This window comes from Cottoperca gobio, chromosome 17 (genome assembly GCF_900634415.1).
Source record: "Cottoperca gobio chromosome 17, fCotGob3.1, whole genome shotgun sequence".
Taxonomy (NCBI): domain Eukaryota; kingdom Metazoa; phylum Chordata; class Actinopteri; order Perciformes; family Bovichtidae; genus Cottoperca; species Cottoperca gobio.
This window is the reverse complement of record NC_041371.1, coordinates 9,859,607-9,882,299: the sequence shown is the minus strand read 5'-3', so window position 1 is coordinate 9,882,299 and position 22,693 is coordinate 9,859,607. Positions and strand designations below refer to the sequence as shown.

Sequence of the window (22,693 nt, the reverse complement as noted above, 5' to 3'; positions counted from 1 at the left end):
TAAAGATCCCTTTTAATGAGACCTGTTTTTCAATTAAATTAAACTAAGTTTTATAAATCTTTTTTTATTGTTCAATTACCAGGGCTAAATTTAGCCTCCCTCTTCCTCACACTCTCAGTGTAATGTGTACAGTTGTTCTAGGTTAGCAAGTGTAGTCATTTGATTACACATTAATGTATGAATGTGATTTGCAACGTTAGCCAGACTCACCATCCTGCAAGTTAAAAACACTCAAACTCCAATTTCATAATGTCAATTTTCATATTCAGCATAGCGTTTGTAACAGGAAACATCCTGATGTCGGACCGTCCCATCAGCACGTGAACGCACACATGTAATAAATAAATGAAGGAAAGGAAGTCGACAAAATAAAACTTGAATAAACATCATTTCCGAGTAAACGTTAGAAACGGATAGTAAAAAACAAAAAGGTGGACGTCCCACATGTGCATAACGTTTAGGCAAAAACAACTTTCAAAATATTATAATCAGTGTTTGGTCACGTGATTCGGGTCGAAAGTTTTGCGGGAATCAACATGGCGAACGAGATGACCGCTCCAGCGCTGGACGCGGTGCAATGTCCCGTTTGTTTTAAAGACTTTAATGCTGCCACAATTAATGGACACCTCGACGTGTGTCTGCTGAAAAGCGTTACCGACAGCAGTCCGTCGACGACGGACGAAAGCGAGCCTCCAATGAAGAAATCTCGCATTAATGCGCAGGCTGAGCCACCCAGCCCCGAGACCAACAACACTGTGGCTAGCTCTTCCTCAATGGCTGGTGCGCCGTCGTCTTCGGTGTTTTCTCTTTTTCAGACCAACAAGAGTAAAGTTTTAGTCCAAGGTGAACGAAACGGGTTATTTTCAAGTAAACAATCTGCGGTCACTGCTGTCAACAAGGGAGTTAAACGTAATTTGCTGGGCGAGGCAGAACCAGGACCAGCTGCGGGTACCGAAGCATCTGAAGAGCCAGCCCTCTGCAATAAACGGACATACTTTGAAGACATGTCACTGAGTTATCACCACGGACACTGCTAACCATAAACAAGCCTCTGGCGGAGATACTGAGACCAAACACACTGGAGGAATACTTTGGTCAAAGTAAAGTTGTGGGCCAGCAAACACTGCTCCGGACACTTCTGGACTCCCAGGAGATCCCGTCGCTGATCCTCTGGGGACCACCGGGGTGCGGAAAGGTGGGCTCACCTGGGGAGGACTATAGCATGCATGATGCAGCATCACCTAACATACCCTCAATTCATGTCCCTTCTGTAATGCATGATTGTAGCTTTCTCTAAAGGTTTCAAAAGAGACCTTGTTAGAAATGCTTAAGTAAATACATGTAGATTCCAAAAGGCATCTCATGTGTTTTAATCAAATAGCTTTAATATGTGTGTTGTTGTCTTTCAGACCACTCTGGCTCACATAATTGCCAGCACCAGTAAACAGAAGGGAACAGCTCGTTTTGTTTCTCTGTCTGCCACCAGCGCATCCATCAATGACGTCCGAGAGGTGATCAAGCACGCGCAGAATGAGCTCCGACTGTGCAAGAGGAGGACCATCCTGTTCATTGATGAAATTCATCCGCTTCAACAAATCCCAACAGGTGGAGTATCAAGCCAGAAAACTTTCCTCTGATCCGTGTTTATAGTAGGAGCTTAAGCTCCTAAATTAAGCCAGTGTTTATATTTTCCCTCAATATCTGTGTCAAATAGGTCAAAGTAATAGATTTTTAGGAAATATGCATATTTACTTTCCTGCTGAAAGTTAGATAAGAGGATTGATTCTTATGTCTGTCAGTCAAATATGAAGGTACAACCAGGAGATGATTAGCTTAGTTTAGCTTAGCAGACGGCTAGCCTGGCACTGTCCAAAGATAAAAATACAGTTTACTGCCTGCCTTAACTGCTCCATTACGAGAATATGCTCACTCAAAATAAACACTCAGTCAATCCCCTCTCATAAAATACCCCACCAAATCCTTTGTTTGATTCTTGGAAAACATAACACAAATTGTGTGTCAGTTGTAACACTGTAACGTGTTCACAACATTTTAAATAGGTTAGGTTTAGGTTAGTTTTTTATTCAGCTAAATTGCCAGCATGTAGTAGCTCATTCAGGGCTCTGATGCTTCCTGCTTTTTTAACCTTGGAAACTCTTGATTGTGTTTATTTTATTTAACTTTTATTTAGAGAGGTAATCTTACTGAGACACCAGGTCTAATTCTCAAGAGAGACCTGATAGAAACCAATCTTTAGAGTGTGTGTAGTCTTATGCTACATGACAGTAAATATCTGTGTCAGTCAGCAAGCAGGCTCAGTCAATAGTAGAGAAACAAGTACTTACTCTTGACTTGTCCTTTCAGAGATGGTCATTGTAGTCACTGTTTGTGTTCTCCATTTCCCTCTCTCAATATGTGTGTGTATCTCTAGGACACCTTCCTTCCTCACGTGGAGTGCGGGACGTTAACACTGATCGGGGCAACCACAGAAAATCCGTCCTTCCAGGTGAACGCTGCCCTGCTGAGCAGGTGCAGGGTGCTGGTTCTGGAGAAGCTCTCGGTGGAAGCGATGGGCTCGATCCTAAACAGGGCCGTGGCCACACTAGGGATCAAAGTCCTGGCACAAGACCCGGCAAATCCCAAAGATCAAGACCAATCAGATGAACATGAGTAAGTGTGCCCCTGGTGACCGAACCCTCAGTGTCACACATCATGACCAGGTGTCACCAGACAACTAAAAGTCCTTTGGTTGAGCCTGTTGTCTTCTTCTGTTCCTGGCTTAGTGGATTCAGTTAGATAATATATGGGAGGAGTGTATTAGTAGTTGTTGGAGCCACAGCAATCCCCCTCAGCTCTGGTCTGATCTGATATGTTGACAGAAAAGAATCTGCGTATGAGTTGTAGACAATAAGTCAGCTGTTAACTGCTGGCTGCAGATGGTATGTGATGAACTCAAATATTCATCAAATATCTTCGTCAGATTTTTGTTTGTTTTGGGTGCACTGAAATCTGGGCCTGTATCATGTTGTGAGATTAAAGGGTTAGCCCGCTAATTTGGGGTTTGAACCAGAATGAAGGTGGCTTGCTTTTATCCGGGATAAATCACCACAGGTAACTTGTACTATACAGCTTAGAATACAATTACAAAGTACTCTCAGTTACATGTTTATTAGGTAGATCTAGCTCAAACTAATCCTAAAACTAACTAAACTATCCAAGATTACATCCTTGAATTTATTCTTTCTCAGGTGTAATATAATAAGTCTGCAGTGACATTATTGTCCGGCTAGTCAAATGAGTAAAACATTAATATCTGTGATGAAATACATGTTATTATTCATTATACATATTCAGATATGTCATATCTTATGTATTGCTTCCTTACAAAAATGTAATATATTTTAAAGTATTGACATTGATACAGTATATCTCACGTACATCATTGTTTTCTTAGGCCAAAGATTTTCATTGAGCAAAAAGCTCTGGACACTGCAGCCTACTTTTGTGATGGTGACGCAAGAGCAGGACTCAATAGTCTCCAGCTGGCTGTTCAGGCTCAGATGAGCTTGGCCCGGCCCAACCCGTCGGGACAAGATGGTTCTCAGGAAATACTGGTGAAGGAGGAGCACATCAAGGAAGGTCTTCAGAGGTCCCATATTCTCTATGATAAAGCTGGTAAGCCCAGATTTACTTAGTTACTCTGAGAGGTGCCTTGTGCTTCCACACAGTTACGAGCTGGTATTATTTAAGTATTAGTATTGATGGTTAAAACTGTGAAACACCTATCAGAAAAGATTTTAAAAAATGTAATTCTTTACATTAGGGAAGAAAATGAGTTTTTACTATGACTTACATTTATTTATTTATTTTAAACATGTACTGACAGACTGGAGCACGAGCGTGTTCAGAATACATCTGAATGTATGAAGTGAATCTAATTTGCAAAATGTGCTTCAGATTAGAGGACATCTGTCTACACTACGCCTGGGACAACAATGTTTCAACAGAATCAAGAGGCGTGTTTCAGGATTATAAAAGTATTTCTGCTCATTAACACATTGCTACATATTTCTCAAATCCTCTCTTCAGTTTCAGTGTAACACCTGCCATCAATATCTTTACTTTAAATAACTCCAGGTTTTGATCTTAACAGCCCTATCGTATTACTGCACTCAAACTATCCTGTCACGAGGCTTTCCTATCAAATTCATTGAATGATAAAAGATAAAAAGAAACCTCAATGGTGCATATAACCTTGGGGTGTTTATCGCTGCGCTCACGGTTGCTTAGGAGTGCTGCATGTTACACGGTACACGCATTAAAGTAAAGCTCCACGGTCCTTACTCTGATAAATAAAACCATGACTCTGCTTAAGATAGGTATGTTGTACATCCATAAATCTAAAAAGTACTATAATTTGGTATTTTCTTAACTGCATTTGCTGACAACATTTTCTACAATACATGTGTTTTTACTGTTTCTCCTATAGTTTCAGCTACTTCAATCATTTACACTTCTCCACTCACTCTTTCATCCTCTCTCCATCCACGCTGTCCTGTTGCATAACCTCAGCTGTCCCAAAAGATTGAGATTTACTGTGCCCTGCTTCACAGGGTGATGAAACTGTCTCTCAGCATGACTACTGACCTTCATGGTAAAACTTATCCTTCCATCGTTGTGGCTTTATATGGTCTGATCAGTCCTTTTTGTGTTTGTGTGTGAATGATGAAACCTGAAGAGCGATGTGTCTTCACATGTATTGATGTGTGTGTGTGTGTGTGTGTGTGTGTGTGTGTGTGTGTGTGTGTGTGTGTGTGTGTGTGTGTGTGTGTGTGTGTGTGTGTGTGTGTGTGTGTGTTACACAAAGGCGAAGAGCATTACAACTGTATCTCAGCGTTGCACAAGTCCATGAGAGGCTCCGATGAGAATGCGTCTCTGTACTGGCTGGGCCGCATGCTGGAGGGCGGCGAGGATCCTCTCTACGTGGCTCGCAGACTGGTCCGCTTTGCCAGCGAGGATGTGGGTAAGACTGAAGCGAAATGATTCATTATATCATCTAAGCATTTATTTATTTTTGATCATTTACTGTATTACGATCATTCAATAAGCAGCGTCCAACTTCTAAAGATGAGACCGCTAGAACGCTGGTTTACTGATCATGTTGTAGCGCCTCTGCACACACTGTCACATCAGACGGTAGCTTGAGATGCAATGAAGACTGTTTTCTTCAGACATCCAAAATCCCAGCTCATGACTTGCTGAGTCTGTAACTTCTTTTAATCTTGTTAAGTCTTGTGCGATCGATTTCTTAACTTTCTTAAATTCCATTGAATAAATTTACTGTTCTAACATTTAGCCGTAATTTTTTCTGTTGTTTTATCAGTTTATTTTGATTTAATCTTCTGTTTATACAGTTTTAATATGCGTAATGTAGTTTTATTTGTTTTTTTATTATGCTTTTATTGTACTAGTAACAACAGTTTAAAAAAATATTGTTTTGAAGATAAAATACAGTAAAAAATACAGTTACTAGTAATTCTAATAGTATAATTATTACTGTACATCACTTTCCCCCTCACAACACTGCTGTACCGTTGTGTGAGATACTATTCACTTTTTAAAAATAACCTGGTGAACCTGAAGACTTCAAATAATATCTGGCCGATTGCTTATTAAATGTCCCTAACCATTATATAGGAACATTAGGGGACCATGGACAGCTTGTATTATTTTATTATAGGAAAGAAAATACGGTTGCAACTAAATGCTCACAGAGAAATTGTCCCATATCTTTCTCAGGTATGGCGGACTCCTCCGCTCTTCCTCAGGCCGTGTCAGCTTTCCAAGCCTGTCACTTCATTGGGATGCCTGAATGCGAGGTAGGCTCACCTGACCAATCAGTGATGGTTTTGAGTCGTATCAACCTGCTTTTTCAGCCAGTTTTACAACAGTTGTATGTCGGTGTCTTTACCTCCGTTACTCCTCAACAGGTGATCCTGGCGCAGTGTGTAGTCTATCTGGCACGAACACCCAAGTCTGTGGATATCTACAAGGCCTATGCGAATGTGAAAGCTTGTTTGAGGAACCACAAAGGGCCCCTGCCTTCTGTCCCCCTGCACCTTCGCAACGCTTCCTCCACACTGATGAAACAACTGGGCTACGCTAAAGGCTACAAATACAACCCGTCCTTCAGCGGCCCTGTAGAACAGAAGTACTTACCTGACGAGCTGCAGGGCATCGACTTCTTCACCTGGACACCTTCGGACACATGAGGATCTGTTGCTATGAATGACGCAGCTTGCTGTAATCGGTTAAAACCAAGGCTGCAATCCCGTCAAATGATCACTTGTTGGGATATAATCTTAGTTTTATGTAGCTGCTAAAAGAAAGTTACAGTTAGGACTTACGTTTATTTTTCAATAATTGATTATTTGCAAAGAAGAATGACCCATCAGTTAACCATGTTATATTCAAATGTCCGTCCAATTTCACTTTAGTCTGTTTTTTAATACATTGTATAGGAAACACTAATTATTAGCAGTTAATTTACTTAAGGACTAAAGTCCTTTATCTGTTCCAATAAATACAAATAACATACATAGTCTTTTTCCATAACAGGTAATCAAATGTTTACTATGGTAAATATGTGTTCATTGGTTTAATTTTATTCTGTCCTTGTAACATTGCCAAGAATTGTTTAAACTGATTTAAATGTTTGTTTCTTTACGGTATAAATATATATTTTCTTTATAATCTGTATATATTTTTGATGAATTACAAGACAAATATAATATTAAAATGTCATTCTACAGTTTATTGCCCAGTCACATCTTCAGTTATGGGAACCTCTTTAGTTTCGGGCCATGGTCTGAAAGGAAATAAAACAAGATTAAGTTTGTACTTTTCACAAATAGCATATATTTATAACAAAGGGTGCTTAATGCCGTTCATGCGGCTTCCCTCACCTCACTGATCCAGGGGATGAAAGTAGCCACACGAGTAAAGACTGTGGGCTTCTGAGGGGTATTACAGCCCCGTCCATCCACAAAACTTGTCACTCCTTGCACATACCACTTACCATCTCTGCCCTTACAGTTCAGAGGGCCTCCAGAGTCGCCCTGCAAGGTAATGCCAGATATCAGAGCTATGGAGAATGTTATCGTCTGTTCGACACAAAGCGTGGGGTTTCGTGGTTGTTCCTCACGTGGCATGCTGCCTCGCTCTCTCCTCCTGCACAGACCATAGTTGTCTTTGCTGAGCTGCCCCACCAGTCACCCTGACTACAGGTATTGTGATCCACCACAGGAAGTAGGGCCTGTTGTAGTGTAGTCGCCCGAGGACCACCAGCTAAAGGGAAAATTACATAACCACTGAATTTAATAATATTTGAATGACTTCCAAGAAGATATTTGCATATCCAACTATCTCAAATACTGGTGCGGTGCATCACTTTAGAAACAAAGATCCCACACACTGCTCTTGATCTGCATCACTATTTATGAATGAATTGTGATGCTGAGCAAGAGCAGTGTGCCGGATCTTCTTTTCTCAAGACTCATGTATTTGATTTACACAGTGATGCACTACACACCATATGAGCTGGGTGTGAGCAGATTTGGTGACAGGTCTTACAGTAGAGACGACCCCAGCCGGTGACATAGCAGGGCTGGTTGTGGGCGAGAGTAGCACCATGCTGTGGCAGGCAAGCCGGCTGAACCTTGTCATTGATAACAGCACTTTTCTCCAACTTAAGCAGGGCAATGTCATTCCTACATAACAGGATGAAAATTGCAAAATGAAACATGTCAGCAAATAAGCAGTTTTCTTTTCTACAGGTGAATGTGTTTTCATTTATAAAACTTCTATTTGCTCAGCTGCTGTTCAATAGAAACTCTCACTCTAGACGTCTTTTTTTCAGGGACATGTTTACTGTGTTTCTTAATAATCCACCACAGATCTGGAGCGCAGGAGTTGGGATAGTGACCTACCCACAAGACACACAGTTGTCGTTCCATTTGGGATGAATGAACATTTTTGCCACCATAATGGACTGTTCAGGTCCCTCCTCCTTGTTCATGTCATGTTCAGCAAGAACAACCCTGTATGTGTGGAATCTGGATTGGAAAATAAAAAGCTTATAAGTTTTAAAAGTAAAAATCAATTATATTATAGATAAAAGGGTACATGTAGCACTCCCTCAGTGCTGTGGGAACTTGGAAATGTATTTATTTGCATTTAAAATCAACTGTTTATCTGAGCTATAAATGCCACGAGTAAAATTCTCCTCACGTGATGCAGTGTGCAGCCGTCAAGACCCAGTTAGGAGCAATAAGTGTTCCTCCGCAAGTGGGGAAGAAAGACTCCAAAGAAACTTGCCATGGCCAGCTGTATGGACGGGCTTCTACCCCATTCACCACACGGCTGTTGTTGGGCTGGTAGCTGGTCACACCGCACCCAGACACTAATACACAGGGAGACACAGAAAAATATGAGATTGCTTCATTTTCAATTAATTTAATAAATTATTAAAGTCAAGGATTTTGTTAAATGTGAACTCACCTGTTGTAATAAGCAGGAGGAGGAGGACAAGTACCCGTTCCATCTCTTATTTGTAAAGAAATAACTAGTTTATCGTGCAGAGCTATTTATGGGCAGCAGATCAGTTCCCGCCCTGGGAGTTTTCATCACATTTCCCAGGTGTCAAAACAGCTGTGGAGCAAAAAAATAAGTTAGATAAGGGCTAAACAAAATCTGACTGTATACAATATGTGCAGATTGAGTCATCCAAGTAATGCAATGCAATACACACATTGAAAGCTGATACCAATCCTTGGGGACGCACAGCTGTTGAGGCCCCACCGATAATTTTACTAAACAGGAGGTAATGTTTTATTCTTAAACAGGGCCCAAAATGTAGAATCTATATGTTTCTATGTTTCAAGACAGGGTTTCCAAGTTTTTAAGCAGCGGTACTATGTTATCAGCATTGAATTAGGAGAGAATATTTCAAATAAATGTGCAATTTCAGAGGGCTTTGTAATGGCTGGGGCTATTTGGTTTCACTGATGGACCTTTAACGGTATGTCTATTGGAGTCTTAATGATGAGAGAGGGACAAGGATGTACACGCACGCAACGGTTCAGCACTAGCTTTGACACTGGTATCAAGGGAGAGGTGGCAGGGATATGTGAGTGAGGATTATGGGAAAACTCAACAGTTGTTAGTGATCATTACCCAATATTTAGTCAAATACATGCAGATAGGGAAGTAATGGTAGAGGAAACAGAAGCGAAGTGAATATTCAGTAAAGCGATTCTGGGATTAATTAGAGTATGTGTGTGCGTGTGTGTGTGTGTGTATGTGTGTGTGTGTGCGTGCGTGCGTGCATGCGTGCGTGCGTGTGTGTGTGTGTGTGTGTGTGACTTGTTATCTGTCACTACCAGATATTTGAAAAACACAGAGGAAAAAATTAAGAAGGAGTAGGAGGAGAGTTAAAGAATTGTGGGGTGGGAGTATTGAATCTTAAGAAAAATATTATAATACTTTTATCAATAAGTAAAATATAAAGCCTTGTTTGAGTTTTTAAAAGGTAGGCTACTGGGTTAATGAAGATAATTATTTTTATTTTATCTTTGTTTTGTTTTGTTTTATTTATTGATTGTCTCATAGTCTAAATAGAAATTGAGGTCTCTGGTCCACACTCCAGCACGGTAGATGGCGGTAATGCACCTAGAAGGCTAGGTTGCCACCTGCCATTAAACAAAAAGAAGAAGAAGAGGGAGCCGGTATGACCACTGGCGTCAACTTCAGCACGCTGCCGCCGCAGAGCAGAGGAAGAAATTGTAGTTTCAAAGATGGCGCTGCCCGGTGGACTAATCGTGCGGTTCAGAGCGCTGTGTAATGTTGCCAAATGTGTTCATACAGGAATCAAAACACCGTCTAACTGGAGCAGAGAACAGCGGTGGTACAGTACAACAGCACGAAGCTTTCAGGATGACGGGACATCAGATTTACAGACTAAACAAGGTGAGTGAAGAGTTAGCAGTTAGCCAAACTAGCTAACCGGTGACATTTCCCAGCTGCGCTAAACGTCAAGGACGTTCATCATGTAAAAAACAACAACAACATTCATGCTTGTGTTTCGGGGTCTGTAGTTCGGGGTGGAAGTTACATATCGTCGTTCTAGCTGTGTGTGTGTGACCTTTTGATTTGACTGTTTAGATAACGTGAGCCCGAACCTCTTGAAGGAGTTTCCAGATCCTAAAAGTCTCTTGAATAACCTCATCTCCCGTTCACTGGGAGTCAGCGACACGTCCCAGCTCATCCAGTACAACTGCACGCAAAATGCAGGAGTCAAGGTCAGAACAAAAGTCATAATGACATGGGGTTTCTAGAAACATCATGTGTCCATTGAGGGCTAATGCGTCACATAATTCAGCTTTGTATTGTAACTTTGTTTCTGCAGAAAGCCACTGTCACACTGCTGTGGCCCTGTAAAATTGAAGAGGAGGGTTCTGCATCTAAGAAGATCGATGCAGAACGAATTGCTGCAGCTGCTGCTTGTTTGAAGCTCAGAGTAAGCTGCAGTTGACCTCAGATTGTATAAAGTAGTCACACATTTCCCTTTTGTCTTACCAATCTGTAGTAATATTTGATCACTTGCCCTCTCTTTTCGTGTACAGGAAATGGGTGTAATTGGTCCAAATAATCAGCTCCCTGGGAGGAGAGCTGGCAGGAAAGGAGGGTTACTATCGCAACTTCATGATGGCAAGAAAGACTCTTCTTTGTCTAGAGCGATAGCGGACTCAGAAAAACAGTGGCTCCCTGAAGAAAACACCTCAAACACCTCTGAGGCTCTTTCCCTCTTTCCAAAACCTAAAGCTCTCCTCAACAACATCATGCAGATGGCCACGTCATTCAAAAGAATGGAGGTTTGTAGCTCTTTATCCATCGCGCAATGAAAGCTAAACTTAACCGATCATGTATTATAAACTGGCATTCTCCATCTTGACAGGAGATGGTGATGTTCAGAACAACAACCGGAGGAAGGCTTAAGAAGTGTGACCTGACGCTGCACTGGCCAGAGAAGATGACGTTCTCCGCATCAGCAAACACCCGAGTGAGAGCGGAGAGGATAGCTGCAGCTCTTGCCTGCGTCAAACTGAAGGTGAGGATGATTTTGTAAGAAAAGAAAGAAAAAACACTATACCCTTTACCTACATGTTTATAGCTGTGTTATACGATGCATCATGGTCTAGGAGCTGAAGCTGCTGGATGAAAACAACAGCCCGCTGTCTTACATCAAGAAAGAGAGGCTGAAGGAGACTCGAGCGAAGCTGAAAGAGGCTGGAGAGAAACAGAGACGCCCCCTCCCCCTGGAAGTCCCGGAATACCTGGAGGACCACATGAGAACTTACTTTGCACAGGTCAGTCTTCACCTCATGTGAGAAAGATGGAAGAGATGTTCTTATCATGAGTGTATGTGAATCTTTGAACAACATGGACAAAAGTTTATAAACACATCATCTGTGGACTTGGAAGAACTTGATTGAAACAGCAGCTGTGTTAAAACACTGTCCTGCTGCTTCAGGTATCAGGTGAGACACACAATACAATTTGAGCAATAGATCCATGATCTTGAAGCTAATTAGATGCTGAAACACTGGGAAACAGTTTGCATTACTACAAGAAGGGATTTTACATTTATGGAAAGTTAATGCAGCAACAATTATTTGGAGACGTCGAGCCTGTTGCTTGTCCAAGCTGTCAGGTTCGGCTCCTTACCAAACTAACCTGTACGAGCACTATACATAAGGTTAACGGTTCAGCCGTCTATTGTTGACAACTAAAATAACAGATTATAATTGTGTGTATAACTGTGGATGTGTTTTTAATACGCTGTCGGCGTCCATCATCAGTACCTCAGCTTAATGTTCTTGTAGCTGAATGTGAGCAAATCCCTGCAGCCACGTTCCAAAACCTTCTTGAAAGCCTTTAAAGAAGTGTAGAGGTTGTAATAGCAGCATATTTAAATGTTGTCTTCAAATGTTTCACTTATGGTTGTTATGTTCAACTGTTGGCCATGTAATGTATTAAGGTTATGTCAGACCTAATGCCTCGTCTTTCTAACAGTACCCTGTGGACACAGAAGTACAAAGGCTTTATGAGGAGGAAGAGGCTAGAGGACAGCAGACGGTAAACAAGTACGATGAGGAGGAGGAAGAGGAGGCCTTCACAGACGCCATCACAGGCAGGCGGTACGCACAGATGTCTGAGCATAATGTCAGGCAGCTCAGCACCCACCTGCAGAAGATGTGGGAGAGAGCGAACCCTGCACTGAGCGTGGAGCTCCCAGTGGATGCCCACCGTCAGCAAGTGATCTCTGCGGTGCAGTCGTCCAGGGTGGTTGTGATTGATGGTGAAACAGGATGTGGGAAAACTACACGGATCCCCCGCTTCCTGCTGGAGGAGTGTGTGAGAGCTGGTCAGGGGGCCATGTGCAATATCCTTGTGACGCAGCCTCGTCGGATCAGCGCCGTGTCCGTGGCTCACCGCGTTGCAGATGAGATGGGTCCAGGTCTAAAACACTTTGTGGGATATCAGGTAGATACAAGTTTATAGAATATTGTATGTCCTGCATGTTTTTACTGCAACAATCAGCCTCCTGGATGCAACGCCTTCTGTTCTGTACTGAGATAAATGAGGGGAAATATCAAAACCTTTTAATAACTAAATGAATGACACCTTTTTATACTATTGATTTTAAATGTGAAACATTTTGCTAAAATTCTAAGTGATTGTTTAAAAAATAATAATAATAATTGCCGTACTGTATGCAAAACTGAGTTATTTGAGTAACAGTTATGGACCTGAGTTTTGTGATAACATTTTTTATTATTTATACAGACAGATTGTGACTGCTTGCTGTATATGTGACTTTAGTGGCTGGAAGCACCCTAAACATTTTTCAGACATGTAATACAAATGTGACTACAGTTGAAGAGCTTGTTCCTTCCTGTTGTTATACTCTTGTTATTATGATTATTCACATTATTTTTGTTCTATTTTTAAGTAATTATTTTCTGTGCCTAGGTGAGACTTGAGAGCCAACCACCAGAGAGCAGCGGAGGAGCCTTACTCTTCCTCACAGTGGGCGTCCTGCTGAAGAAGCTGCAGTCGAACTGTTCTCTGAAGGGGATCAGCCATGTGGTGGTGGATGAGGTTCACGAGAGGGACATCAACACGGACCTGCTTCTGTCTCTGCTGCGCTCCTGCTTAAAGGAGAACCCTGACCTACGAGTGGTGCTTATGAGCGCTACTGGTGACAAGCAGAGGCTGTCCGAGTACTTTGGGGGCTGCCCGATTGTTAAAGTGCCCGGATTCATGCACCCAGTGAAGGACAGATACCTGGAGGATGTGATGAGAGACATGGGACGCCCAATGCCGGTCCAAAAGACGATGAAGGTGAGACATGAGCCTCTGTTCATAACTTTAGTATGTTCTCTGCATATGTTTTTTTTCTCTAGTCATGTCTCATGAATATATATTTCCTCTTGTTTTAAGGGAGGAACAGACGATATTACACCGGATGCAGGTTTAGTAGCTGATGTAATCGATCACATTGACAGACGTGGAGAGCCAGGTAACTAAAAGACTAACTCTCTAAATGATGCTTTTATAACGGTGCTTTAAGATGATCGATCGGAGTCATATTTGTTAGGTTTTTTTAATCGATTTCCCCTCGTGCTTTAGGTGCGGTGTTGTGTTTCCTCCCTGGATGGCAGGAAATCAAGGCTGTTCAAGAGAAGCTGGAGGAGAAGCGCCACTTTTCCTCAGCCTCACACTTGATCTTGCCATGTAAGAGAGCATGAGACAGATTTACAAAGACGGGTCTTTTGTCCTTCCAGTGTAGAGAAGATGGGATTTATAATATGTTTTCCCCCCTTTCCTTTTAGTGCACTCAAGTTTATCAGTAGCAGACCAGCAGGTAGTGTTCCGGCGCCCCCAAGTGGGCCAGAGGAAGATTGTCCTCACCACTAACATTGCTGAGACCTCAGTCACCATAGATGACATCGTCCATGTGGTGGATACAGGAACTCACAAAGAACAGCAATATGACCCACGGAGTAAGGTTAGTATCTGTTTCTTTGTAAACTCTGATCAAGCTGAAGATTTGTTGTATTTTCTGTGAATAATCAAATCGGTTGTCGTTTTGGTTTTCCAGGTCTCCTGTCTGGAAACGGTTTGGATATCTCGTTCTAACGTCACTCAAAGAAAAGGGAGAGCAGGGCGCTGTCAGCCAGGACAGTCTTACCACCTGTTTCCACGACAGCAGCTGGAAACCATGGCTCCCTTCCCCACCCCGGAGATCCTGCGCACCCCGCTGGAGAATCTGGCAATGCAAGCCAAAATCCACAGTCCTAACTGCAAGGTATTATAAGAGAACAATGGCTTTGTTAGATTTTCTCTTTGCCTGTTATTTCGGGTGTTTCTGACTTATTGAAGTATGTCTTTGTCTGTGGAGGCCGTAGATTCCTTATCCCAACTGTTGGACAGTCCCGAGCAAGAGGCTGTGAAAGACGCTGTCCAAAATCTACAAGACATTGGTGAGTGATGTAGTGTGTGTGTGTGTGTGTGTGTGTGTGTGTGTGTGTGTGTGTGTGTGTGTGTGTGTGTGTGTGTGTGTGTCGAATTTACCATGTTCAATCTGGGATTAGATTAATCTCTAAACTGTCGACGTTTGCTTCGTAGGAGTTCTGGCCAAGACTGAAACCCTGACGCCTTTAGGAGAACGTGTCTCCCGCATGTCATGTGACCCTCGTCTGGGCAAAGTGCTGGTCCTGAGTTCTATGTTCAGATGTGTTCTGCCCATGCTGTCTGTAGCTGGCTGCCTGACCAGAGACCCTTTTTACAACAGCATGCAGAACAGAGCTCTTGTTAACGAGGTAAGATGTTTTCACACCCACCCGTTGGTCCACAGGGTTTGAAGATAACATCTGACTTTATAAAACGGCACAAGGGGAAGTCATGTAGTTATTAATTATCGTTCATTGCGCTACGTTCTGCTTGTCCAGGTGAAAGAGTCTCTGAGCGGCTCCAGCTACAGCGACTTTTTGGTATTAATTAGAGCCGTGTTGGGCTGGAGGAGAGTTCAGTATGAGGGGGGCCGAGAGGACCGGGATGAATATCTGGACAACCACATTCTGTCCAGGTTAAGTCTTCGATTCATCAACGGTTAGTCTGAAGCACACACACATTCATATAGACGTTGTCTCGGTACATAGTTGGCGTTTTTGCATCACTTTTTACCTTCTTTTTCTTTTTTTACTTTTTCAAAAAATGATTCTGTTCTTGTGACGTCGCGCTGCAGGTCTCATCAGTCAGTTCAGCGCGAACCTGCAGGAAGCCGGGCTGGTGGCTCGTGCCAACGAGTGCCAGAATCACTCTTCGATCTACAACCAGTACAGCAACCAGGATGAGCTGCTTAAAGCTGTCCTGCTGGCTGGACTCTATCCCAACCTCATTCAGGTAAATGGCAACAGAGGAGTCTATTATACCATATATACTTTATGCAGTCTTTTTATTTCCTGCTCTGCTCCATCAAAGGTTAAAGCCAGAAGTGTCAGATGTCTAAATATGAGCTCTTAGATTAGGAGGCATGTCTTGTCTGTTTTAGTGGTGACGTTGTTTCTAAGTTTCTAAGTTGTCTGGGTCAAAGCCAGCATTAAATGTACCAGAATCACATCACTTACTTACAACTCTTACATTTTTCTCAGGTGAAGAAAGGTGCCATGACCAAAGGAGGGCGCTTTCGCCCCAAGGGTATATCTTTGCGCACCCTCCGTGGGCCAGTCATGCTTCACCGCTCCTCAGTGAACAGGTTTGAACACGCTCCAAAATTACACTAGGTTTTTTACTTTTTCACAGTGCGTACGTAAACGTATTGTCTGCCTCGTTGTGTTGTAGGGGAAAGGATGATCTCCCTAGTCGCTGGTTGACCTTCTTCAGCGCTGTCCAGTCAAACGGCTGCGTTTTCATCAGAGACTCTTCTCCGGTCCATCCACTCGCCTTGCTTTTGCTCACAGACTGTGATATCACAGAGAGAGGTAATAAAGATGTTAATAACAAAGGCACTGGTGTTTGTAGGTGCTTAGGAGGATTTTAGGGCAAAAGAACCCCGATAATTAGACTGAATTGTGATTTCATTTCACTGTATTAATTAATCTCACATTGTGTTCATGTTAGCCGTTTTTAGATGAATTGTTATTTCGCCGTAAGACATTTATAATCAATACTTTTCTAAGGTGTCAATGTCAAAGTTGTTGCTCGTGGTGATGAATCTACAGAGAATTATCACCCGAACATGCAGTTAGTGACGAGCTGTTGAACTCAGTGGAGCATTCAGCAGCTAAAGAGCCAGATATTTCCCTCAGGAGTTGGTAGACGCATAAAAGTTAAATGGTTAGAAGTGACTCAATATTGTTATACAATAATAATAATACTGGATGTTTAATTAGACGGCCGTTTCTTAACAAGTTTGCCGCATCAACTATCAAGTCTGTTTAACTGATCCGTAGTGACGACTATAGAGTGCTCAGAGACACATGTTCCACCTTTTTGTTTTTAATAGCACATCATTTCATTTATTTTAAGACTTTTTAAAAAACATTTTGCTCAAAACAATAACTACAAAATGCTATAAAGAGGTGCTCCTCCGAAGCACTTAAATATTATCACCATCGCAGTAATTCCTCCTCCCTTCATAAACACCTCTGTCCTCTTCTCTCATGTCCCAGTGAGCAGAGGCCGAGTGGAGGTCTCATTTCCTGGCAGTTCTCTGGTGTGCTGCGAGTTGTCTGTTGAGACCTGGGAGCTGCTGTGGCAGCTACGCACTTCCATTCAGACCATGCTGTACCGCAACCTCAACAACCCCAGGAGCGCCGGGAACTACGCTTCTCAAGACGGAAAGCTCATCTCCTTACTTGTAGATCTGCTCAACAATACAGAATCAAACCCTTCTGTTCAGAACCAGGACAGTGACAGTGAGGTGGATTGATGACATCAAGCACTTTGAACGCGCGCATGTTGAATCTGCTGGCTGGTACAGAGGAAGCAAAGAGGACGACGGTCTCTCAATTGTATGTCGTTGTCGTCTTTTCTTTTTTTAAGTTGTGAGTAGCTGTGTCAATACCTAATGTGCTGAACTCGGGACTCTTGGAGAGCAGAAATCCACAGTGGACTGTTGTCTGCTGCTGTTATTGTTGAAGTTAATGATGAACTTCCACGTGGTGTGATGAAATCCATTGGTTAGGATTTTGGACTGCGGTTAATTATTCATGGTTATTTGCTTTCTGAAAAGCAGAAGTTACATGTTGCCTCGAAGGATCATTGGCTAAAACGTCATTATAACCGTCTGCATAGTATAAATTCCGTCATATTTATTGCAATAAACATTCACACGCTAACATGAGGAAAGTGGTCCGATCCTTTTTATTGTTTTAAATGAATTATTGAACTGCACATAGATGAGAAGATAAACTGAACATAAGAGAGGACTTGATTTAAGAAAAGACTTTCATGAACTGTGTTTGAAAGCTGGATAGTCGCCTCAGCGCTTCTTCCATGGTGTCCTCAGAGGTCATAATGCAAAATCTGCAGAAAGAAAGCAGAATTAAAGGTAAAGATTTCACTTATTATACATGTTTCATAACACTTTATATGAAGGTCAGCCTCTATAATGCATGATAAACATGTTCCTGAAACATTATAGTGCATGTATAACTTTATAAAAACTCTTTATTAATGTTTATAATTGTATTAATGTTTTAATGAGAGTATATATTAATAGAGTGGTCGTCCAGTGGTCAATCCCCTGTGTGTGTGTGTGTGTGTGTGTGTGTGTGTGTGTGTGTGTGTGTGTGTGTGTGTGTGTGTGTGTGTGTGTGTGTGTGTGTGTGTGTGTGTGTGTGTGTGTGTGTGTGTGTGTGTGTGTGTGTTCCACCCTGTATGGTAGCCACTAACTGTGTGAATGCTGACATGTGTTTTAACAGATTCTACATTTCTGAAATGAAATAATGTGCTATAAACATCAAAAACACGCTATAGCATGACTTGTAAAGCATGGGATAAAGGTTTTCACAGTTGTATGATACTATAACATAATTATGAGCAAGTGTAAGACAAAACACACAACTTCACATTGTAATGAAAAGGCATCAAACCAAACAGTGGCCAATAGTACAATGGGGTCATTTTGAGCAATCACAGGTTCTGAATGTGCAACATGCGAGCTCCACTAACCTACACTGGGTAAATAAAAGTTAAAGAATAACAATCTCTTTAGAAACTTGAACAGCATATTTCCTAATGTCAGTGAACAGACGACCAACACCATGAAATCTATGATCACTTCGTGTGGAGGTATAAAGCGTTATGAACCTTGCTATCAGCCATCATGCATGATTATAAACATCTCTAATGAATTATAAGTCTTATGAATGCATTATAGACTTCAAAGTATAACCCAATGATTTTTGTTATTTTTGTACTGTATTCATAATATTACATTTTGGTTTATATGATGTGTATTACCTGATGTGGTACGTGTCCTCCTTTTGTCCGAGATCCTGACCAGGACTGACCAACACACCGGCGTCCTCCAGTAGTCTGACACAGTAGAACATATCTGGTTGCATTCCCATTTCCTAAAATAAGACAAACATAACCAGGTGTACAATATTGTATAACTGATTAACCAGATATGTGAGCTTTCTTAATGATTGTATTGCTCAGATGTTGCATTGTATATACTTAGTTCTATGAGATAGTATTGTAACCTTGGCTTTCTCAATGGCTTTATGTGGAAGATGCAGTCTGGGGAAGGCGAATGCTCCTCCTTCCACTGGCTGGCAGCAGAAACACGGCAGACTGTTTACTACCTCAAAGACCCTCTTTACATTATGAGCCAGCGTGGACCTGATGTGTTGTGTCTCCTGTAGAAGTTAAAGGCAAGGACGAAAATCAAAAAATCAAACTGCGAGTAAAGCAAATGCCATTTTGAAACTGCTAAAGTAGTAATCTGAACTGCATATCTCTGCTCTCACCTCACTATAAAGTGGGTATGAGGGATCTCCTGGTTGTGGAGGGTTCATCATCAGATCCAGGGCAATCTGGCCCAACACAGGTGCACAGCTGTATGTCGAGAACAGTTTGTAGATGTATTTCATAACAGCGGGGTCCAGATTTACCAGCTCCACATATCCACCACGCAGACCACACCTGGGGAGAGAGAAAGTGCGAAGAGTCCAATGAGCAGCTGTTCTGGAGCTTTTGGTCAAATGACACGATCTCCAAAATGACTGAAACTATGAAAATGTGTTTGCATTTGTTTAGGAAGTATAATGAGCATACGGCTGGATTAATTGACACTACTCTTGAGGACTGAAACCGTACTCTCCCATGATGCCTTTGGATGCGGAGTGGAAGGATGCCAGCTCCACTGTGTCTGAAAGAGGAGGACCCATCTCAGCCAGAACCCTCTTGTAAGAGACGAACTCGCTATTTTCCCCATAAACACAGTCCTGGTAGACCTGTGGAGGAGAACCCACGTTTATTTACACGTTATTTGTTGAGGTTTTATAAATTCATCTGGTTTTAGACGACTATGGTTCAAGACATTCACCTCATCAGCCAGAAGGAATAACCTCTTCTCTGCAACCAACCGGATCACCTCTTGCATTGATTTCCTGCTTTGAACATGACCTACAGGCAACGTGGCATGAAAACACACACATGTGATACCACATTCTATCATACAAAAATATGCTTAGATGATGTCCATTCTAGTTAGATTGCACTACCTGTGGGATTTCCAGGGTTGATGACATACAGAGCTACAGGGTTGCAGGCTCCCTTAGCAGAGTCCAGCGCTCGATGCAGCTCCTCCACCTGCAGCTCCCAGCCCTGTTCCTCGCTGAGGTAGTAGGGAACGATATCTGCTCCCAGACCCATGATGGACAAAGTGGCAGTGGAGTAGCATGGCACTGGAGTCAGCACACCTGTTCTGGGGGAAGCCTCGCTGTTCACCAAGACGTTGAGAATGGACTAATAAACACAGGAAAGGAAAAGATTGCGTTACCTCCAGGAGGAAGAGACACAGTGAATAATATCACAGTATGTCAGTAATAGCTATTGTTACCGTGAGTGCCCACTGTGAGCCGGGGCTGATGAATATGTGTTCAGGGTAAGAAGGAACACCACCATCTCGTCTGGTTATGAATTCAGAAACTCTGCAGACTATTTCTGATATACCCGCTGCAGCAGTATAAGAACCTGGAGGAATAATCAGGAAAGTTAATATTGTTGTATTTTATTTGTATCTTTATATCATTATTTTCTATTTCAATTACATATGTCTTATAATATATTTATTTAGTGTTTGAATATTACATATACGCCACACGTAAAACAATACACTTATTATAGGCTATTTTTTATGGGATATCTGGATTTCACAATTACTTTATGTAGTCTTAGTCTATTATAATGAAGCCTATTAAGATGTTTATTCGATGAGATTTATTTAATGTCTTAAAGGGCTACAACTAACGGGTCAATCTATATAATGTCAGTAAACAATGAAGAATGCAGATCACCATAACGTAGAGCAAAAGTTTACATTTGACCTTGTCAGCTTGTTTTGCCCGACCAAAACCACAACATATTCAATTTACAATGATGTAAAACCAAACAAAGCGACACATCCTCACAATTGAGAAACTGTGGTGCTATTTATTCGATAAACGTAAAGTAACGTAGCGCATATGCAAACCAAGAAGTACACAAACAAACATTTTAATCACTTAGATTTAGAGGGTCCAGAAATCTTGGAGACAGATATCCCAAAACCTGGGCAAATAAAACCAAAAGATACCAGTATAAGTCAATAAAAAGGTAGTCATTTCTATGAGCTGACTCTTTAACATTGCATTGTAATAATAGCACATGCACAGCTCTTACCGACACTCCCTGCGTCGCATCCCGCAAGCAGCGTCTGAGCCCTCTGTCGGACGTCCACTGGCAGTGTGTCGCTGTTCAACAGCTGAGGATAAAGACATGCTGAAAGAACCTGCAACATATGAAGAAACACAGTCACATTTCAATCACTTGTATTTATATATTTGTCTCAGTGTGCTTTCCAGACTGTACAGCATATGACACCCTCTGTCCTTAGATCCTCGCACCGCACAAGGAAAAACTCCCTAAAAGAAACCCCATAATTAAAAGGGGGAACACATGGAAGAAACCTCAGGGAGAGCAACTGAGGAGGGATCCCTCTCCCAGGACGGACAGACGTGCAATATACTGTGTGTACAGGATGAAAAACATAATGTAAATACAACATCGATTTGACAGAAATTATATTGTGATTGAAAAAGAAAAAGTATGGATGAATCTAGGATAATGTCAAAAAGGCTTCCCGGTGTCCAGCAGGACCAGGGCAGCAGGACCAGCCACGATTCATGATCCTGACGTAAACTTTAACAGTGACAACCTGCCACATGAGACACACAGAAACTCCTGGGATGATGCCCCGGATACAGTAGAGTAAGACATACAGTTGTATTCAAAAGAAGATGACAACCATTTTAATACAGTTTAAAGATGAGTAGTCTTGGAAGGTTACAGATTACCTGCCGGACAAATGACAGAGGCTTCACTCCTGCCCTGTGCGGGTCGCCCCAGGAGACATCTATCACTTCTTTGTATGGCTTTCTCACTTTCTGTGGACAGGTGAATATTAAGCACAAACACAGGTTGGAAAAGTGATTAACGGAAACCATATTGCAAATATGTCGATTACTTATTTTTGTTTTTACCTGTCTGAGCTCTTCCTTGATCTGTCTTGCTCGTATGGCGAGGACTGTAGACTCTAACTGTATCATGTTCCTTACATTTGGACTAATCTCCTGCAGGACAGACATTTCTCTAATTCCTCTTTCACTTCTGTCGCTGTCCAACTTTCTGCAAGTTTTAATTTTGCAAGTAGATAGTATGAAGGAAATCGTTGTAACTGGAAAGCAACGAAGCTGCAGGAGATCGACTTGACTTCTTTTGCTGAAGGTTTATTGGAGTTTAGCCAAGAAAAACAGAGAGTGAGCAATACAAGTAATTGCAGAGATGTAATCACAGTGAACGCCACCGTCAATTCTGAAGACCTGGCTTTCTGTCGGGGTATTTATCTTACACTGGATGCACTATATAAATAGTTAATCTAAGAACTAGGTGTTGGGATTCATTTATTCCTTCACTTATTTCTAAAACACCAACTGAAGAATAATTTTCTTATTTGTTAAATATTAACTTCCAGTCCTGGCTGTGCGTGACACCGGCTGAAACTAAACGTAGCTAGTCTCAGACTTCTCATTACATTAGGCTCAGCTCCTGGAATACATTGTTCCCAGGTTTTCGCAAAAAGTCTAGAAATAAATTATAGCGCATGCATAACTGGAACAAAGCAAACATCTTCGTCCTGTTCTAAAGTCCATAAGATATATTTTATTTATATTATGCAACACATATTTATATCTTAGTTCAACCTTTCGTTGTGAAATGTACTGTAACCAAAAAATATATATATTGAAAAAAAACATTTTGTATTGCTATATGCAGAGGACAACGGGCCCCACATCTG

The 22,693-nt window shown here is 41.8% G+C and overlaps 4 protein-coding genes across 4 annotated transcripts; 2 read left to right on the top strand and 2 right to left on the bottom strand.

The window, feature by feature from the left end:
• The first annotated feature begins 363 nt into the window (after window positions 1-363).
• Window positions 364-6,814, top strand: wrnip1 (WRN helicase interacting protein 1). The gene is given in 9 exon segments (XM_029453947.1): window positions 364-1,004; window positions 1,007-1,195; window positions 1,410-1,583; window positions 1,585-1,605; window positions 2,432-2,670; window positions 3,455-3,675; window positions 4,868-5,023; window positions 5,800-5,879; window positions 5,991-6,814. Coding segments are annotated over 9 exon segments (1,830 nt in total). The 5' UTR covers window positions 364-536; the 3' UTR covers window positions 6,273-6,814.
• A 36-nt stretch (window positions 6,815-6,850) lies between these two features.
• Window positions 6,851-8,602, bottom strand: LOC115022846 (chymotrypsin-like elastase family member 3B). The gene is made up of 7 exons (XM_029453948.1): window positions 8,560-8,602; window positions 8,290-8,461; window positions 7,989-8,114; window positions 7,633-7,769; window positions 7,205-7,347; window positions 6,966-7,118; window positions 6,851-6,868 (listed from the first exon to the last, which is right to left on the bottom strand). Exons 1-7 carry the CDS (start codon window positions 8,600-8,602, stop codon window positions 6,851-6,853), a joined length of 792 nt encoding a protein of 263 aa, XP_029309808.1.
• A 1,252-nt stretch (window positions 8,603-9,854) lies between these two features.
• dhx30 (DEAH (Asp-Glu-Ala-His) box helicase 30) lies at window positions 9,855-17,807 on the top strand. Its single transcript, XM_029452960.1, has 19 exons — window positions 9,855-10,026; window positions 10,222-10,358; window positions 10,466-10,576; window positions 10,683-10,931; window positions 11,015-11,167; window positions 11,259-11,426; window positions 12,133-12,603; window positions 13,093-13,464; window positions 13,564-13,642; window positions 13,753-13,857; window positions 13,956-14,131; window positions 14,225-14,431; window positions 14,525-14,606; window positions 14,752-14,945; window positions 15,075-15,234; window positions 15,371-15,528; window positions 15,777-15,880; window positions 15,967-16,106; window positions 16,797-17,807. The coding sequence occupies exons 1-19, from the start codon at window positions 9,855-9,857 to the stop codon at window positions 17,054-17,056; spliced, it is 3,498 nt and encodes a 1,165-aa protein (XP_029308820.1). The 3' UTR covers window positions 17,057-17,807.
• On the bottom strand, window positions 17,475-22,102 carry LOC115022101 (alanine aminotransferase 2). The gene is made up of 11 exons (XM_029452964.1): window positions 21,879-22,102; window positions 21,693-21,782; window positions 21,019-21,127; window positions 20,198-20,331; window positions 19,860-20,103; window positions 19,682-19,761; window positions 19,453-19,589; window positions 19,104-19,278; window positions 18,837-18,992; window positions 18,592-18,704; window positions 17,475-17,652 (listed from the first exon to the last, which is right to left on the bottom strand). Exons 1-11 carry the CDS (start codon window positions 21,981-21,983, stop codon window positions 17,562-17,564), a joined length of 1,434 nt encoding a protein of 477 aa, XP_029308824.1. The 5' UTR covers window positions 21,984-22,102; the 3' UTR covers window positions 17,475-17,561.
• Between the last annotated feature and the right edge of the window lie 591 nt (window positions 22,103-22,693).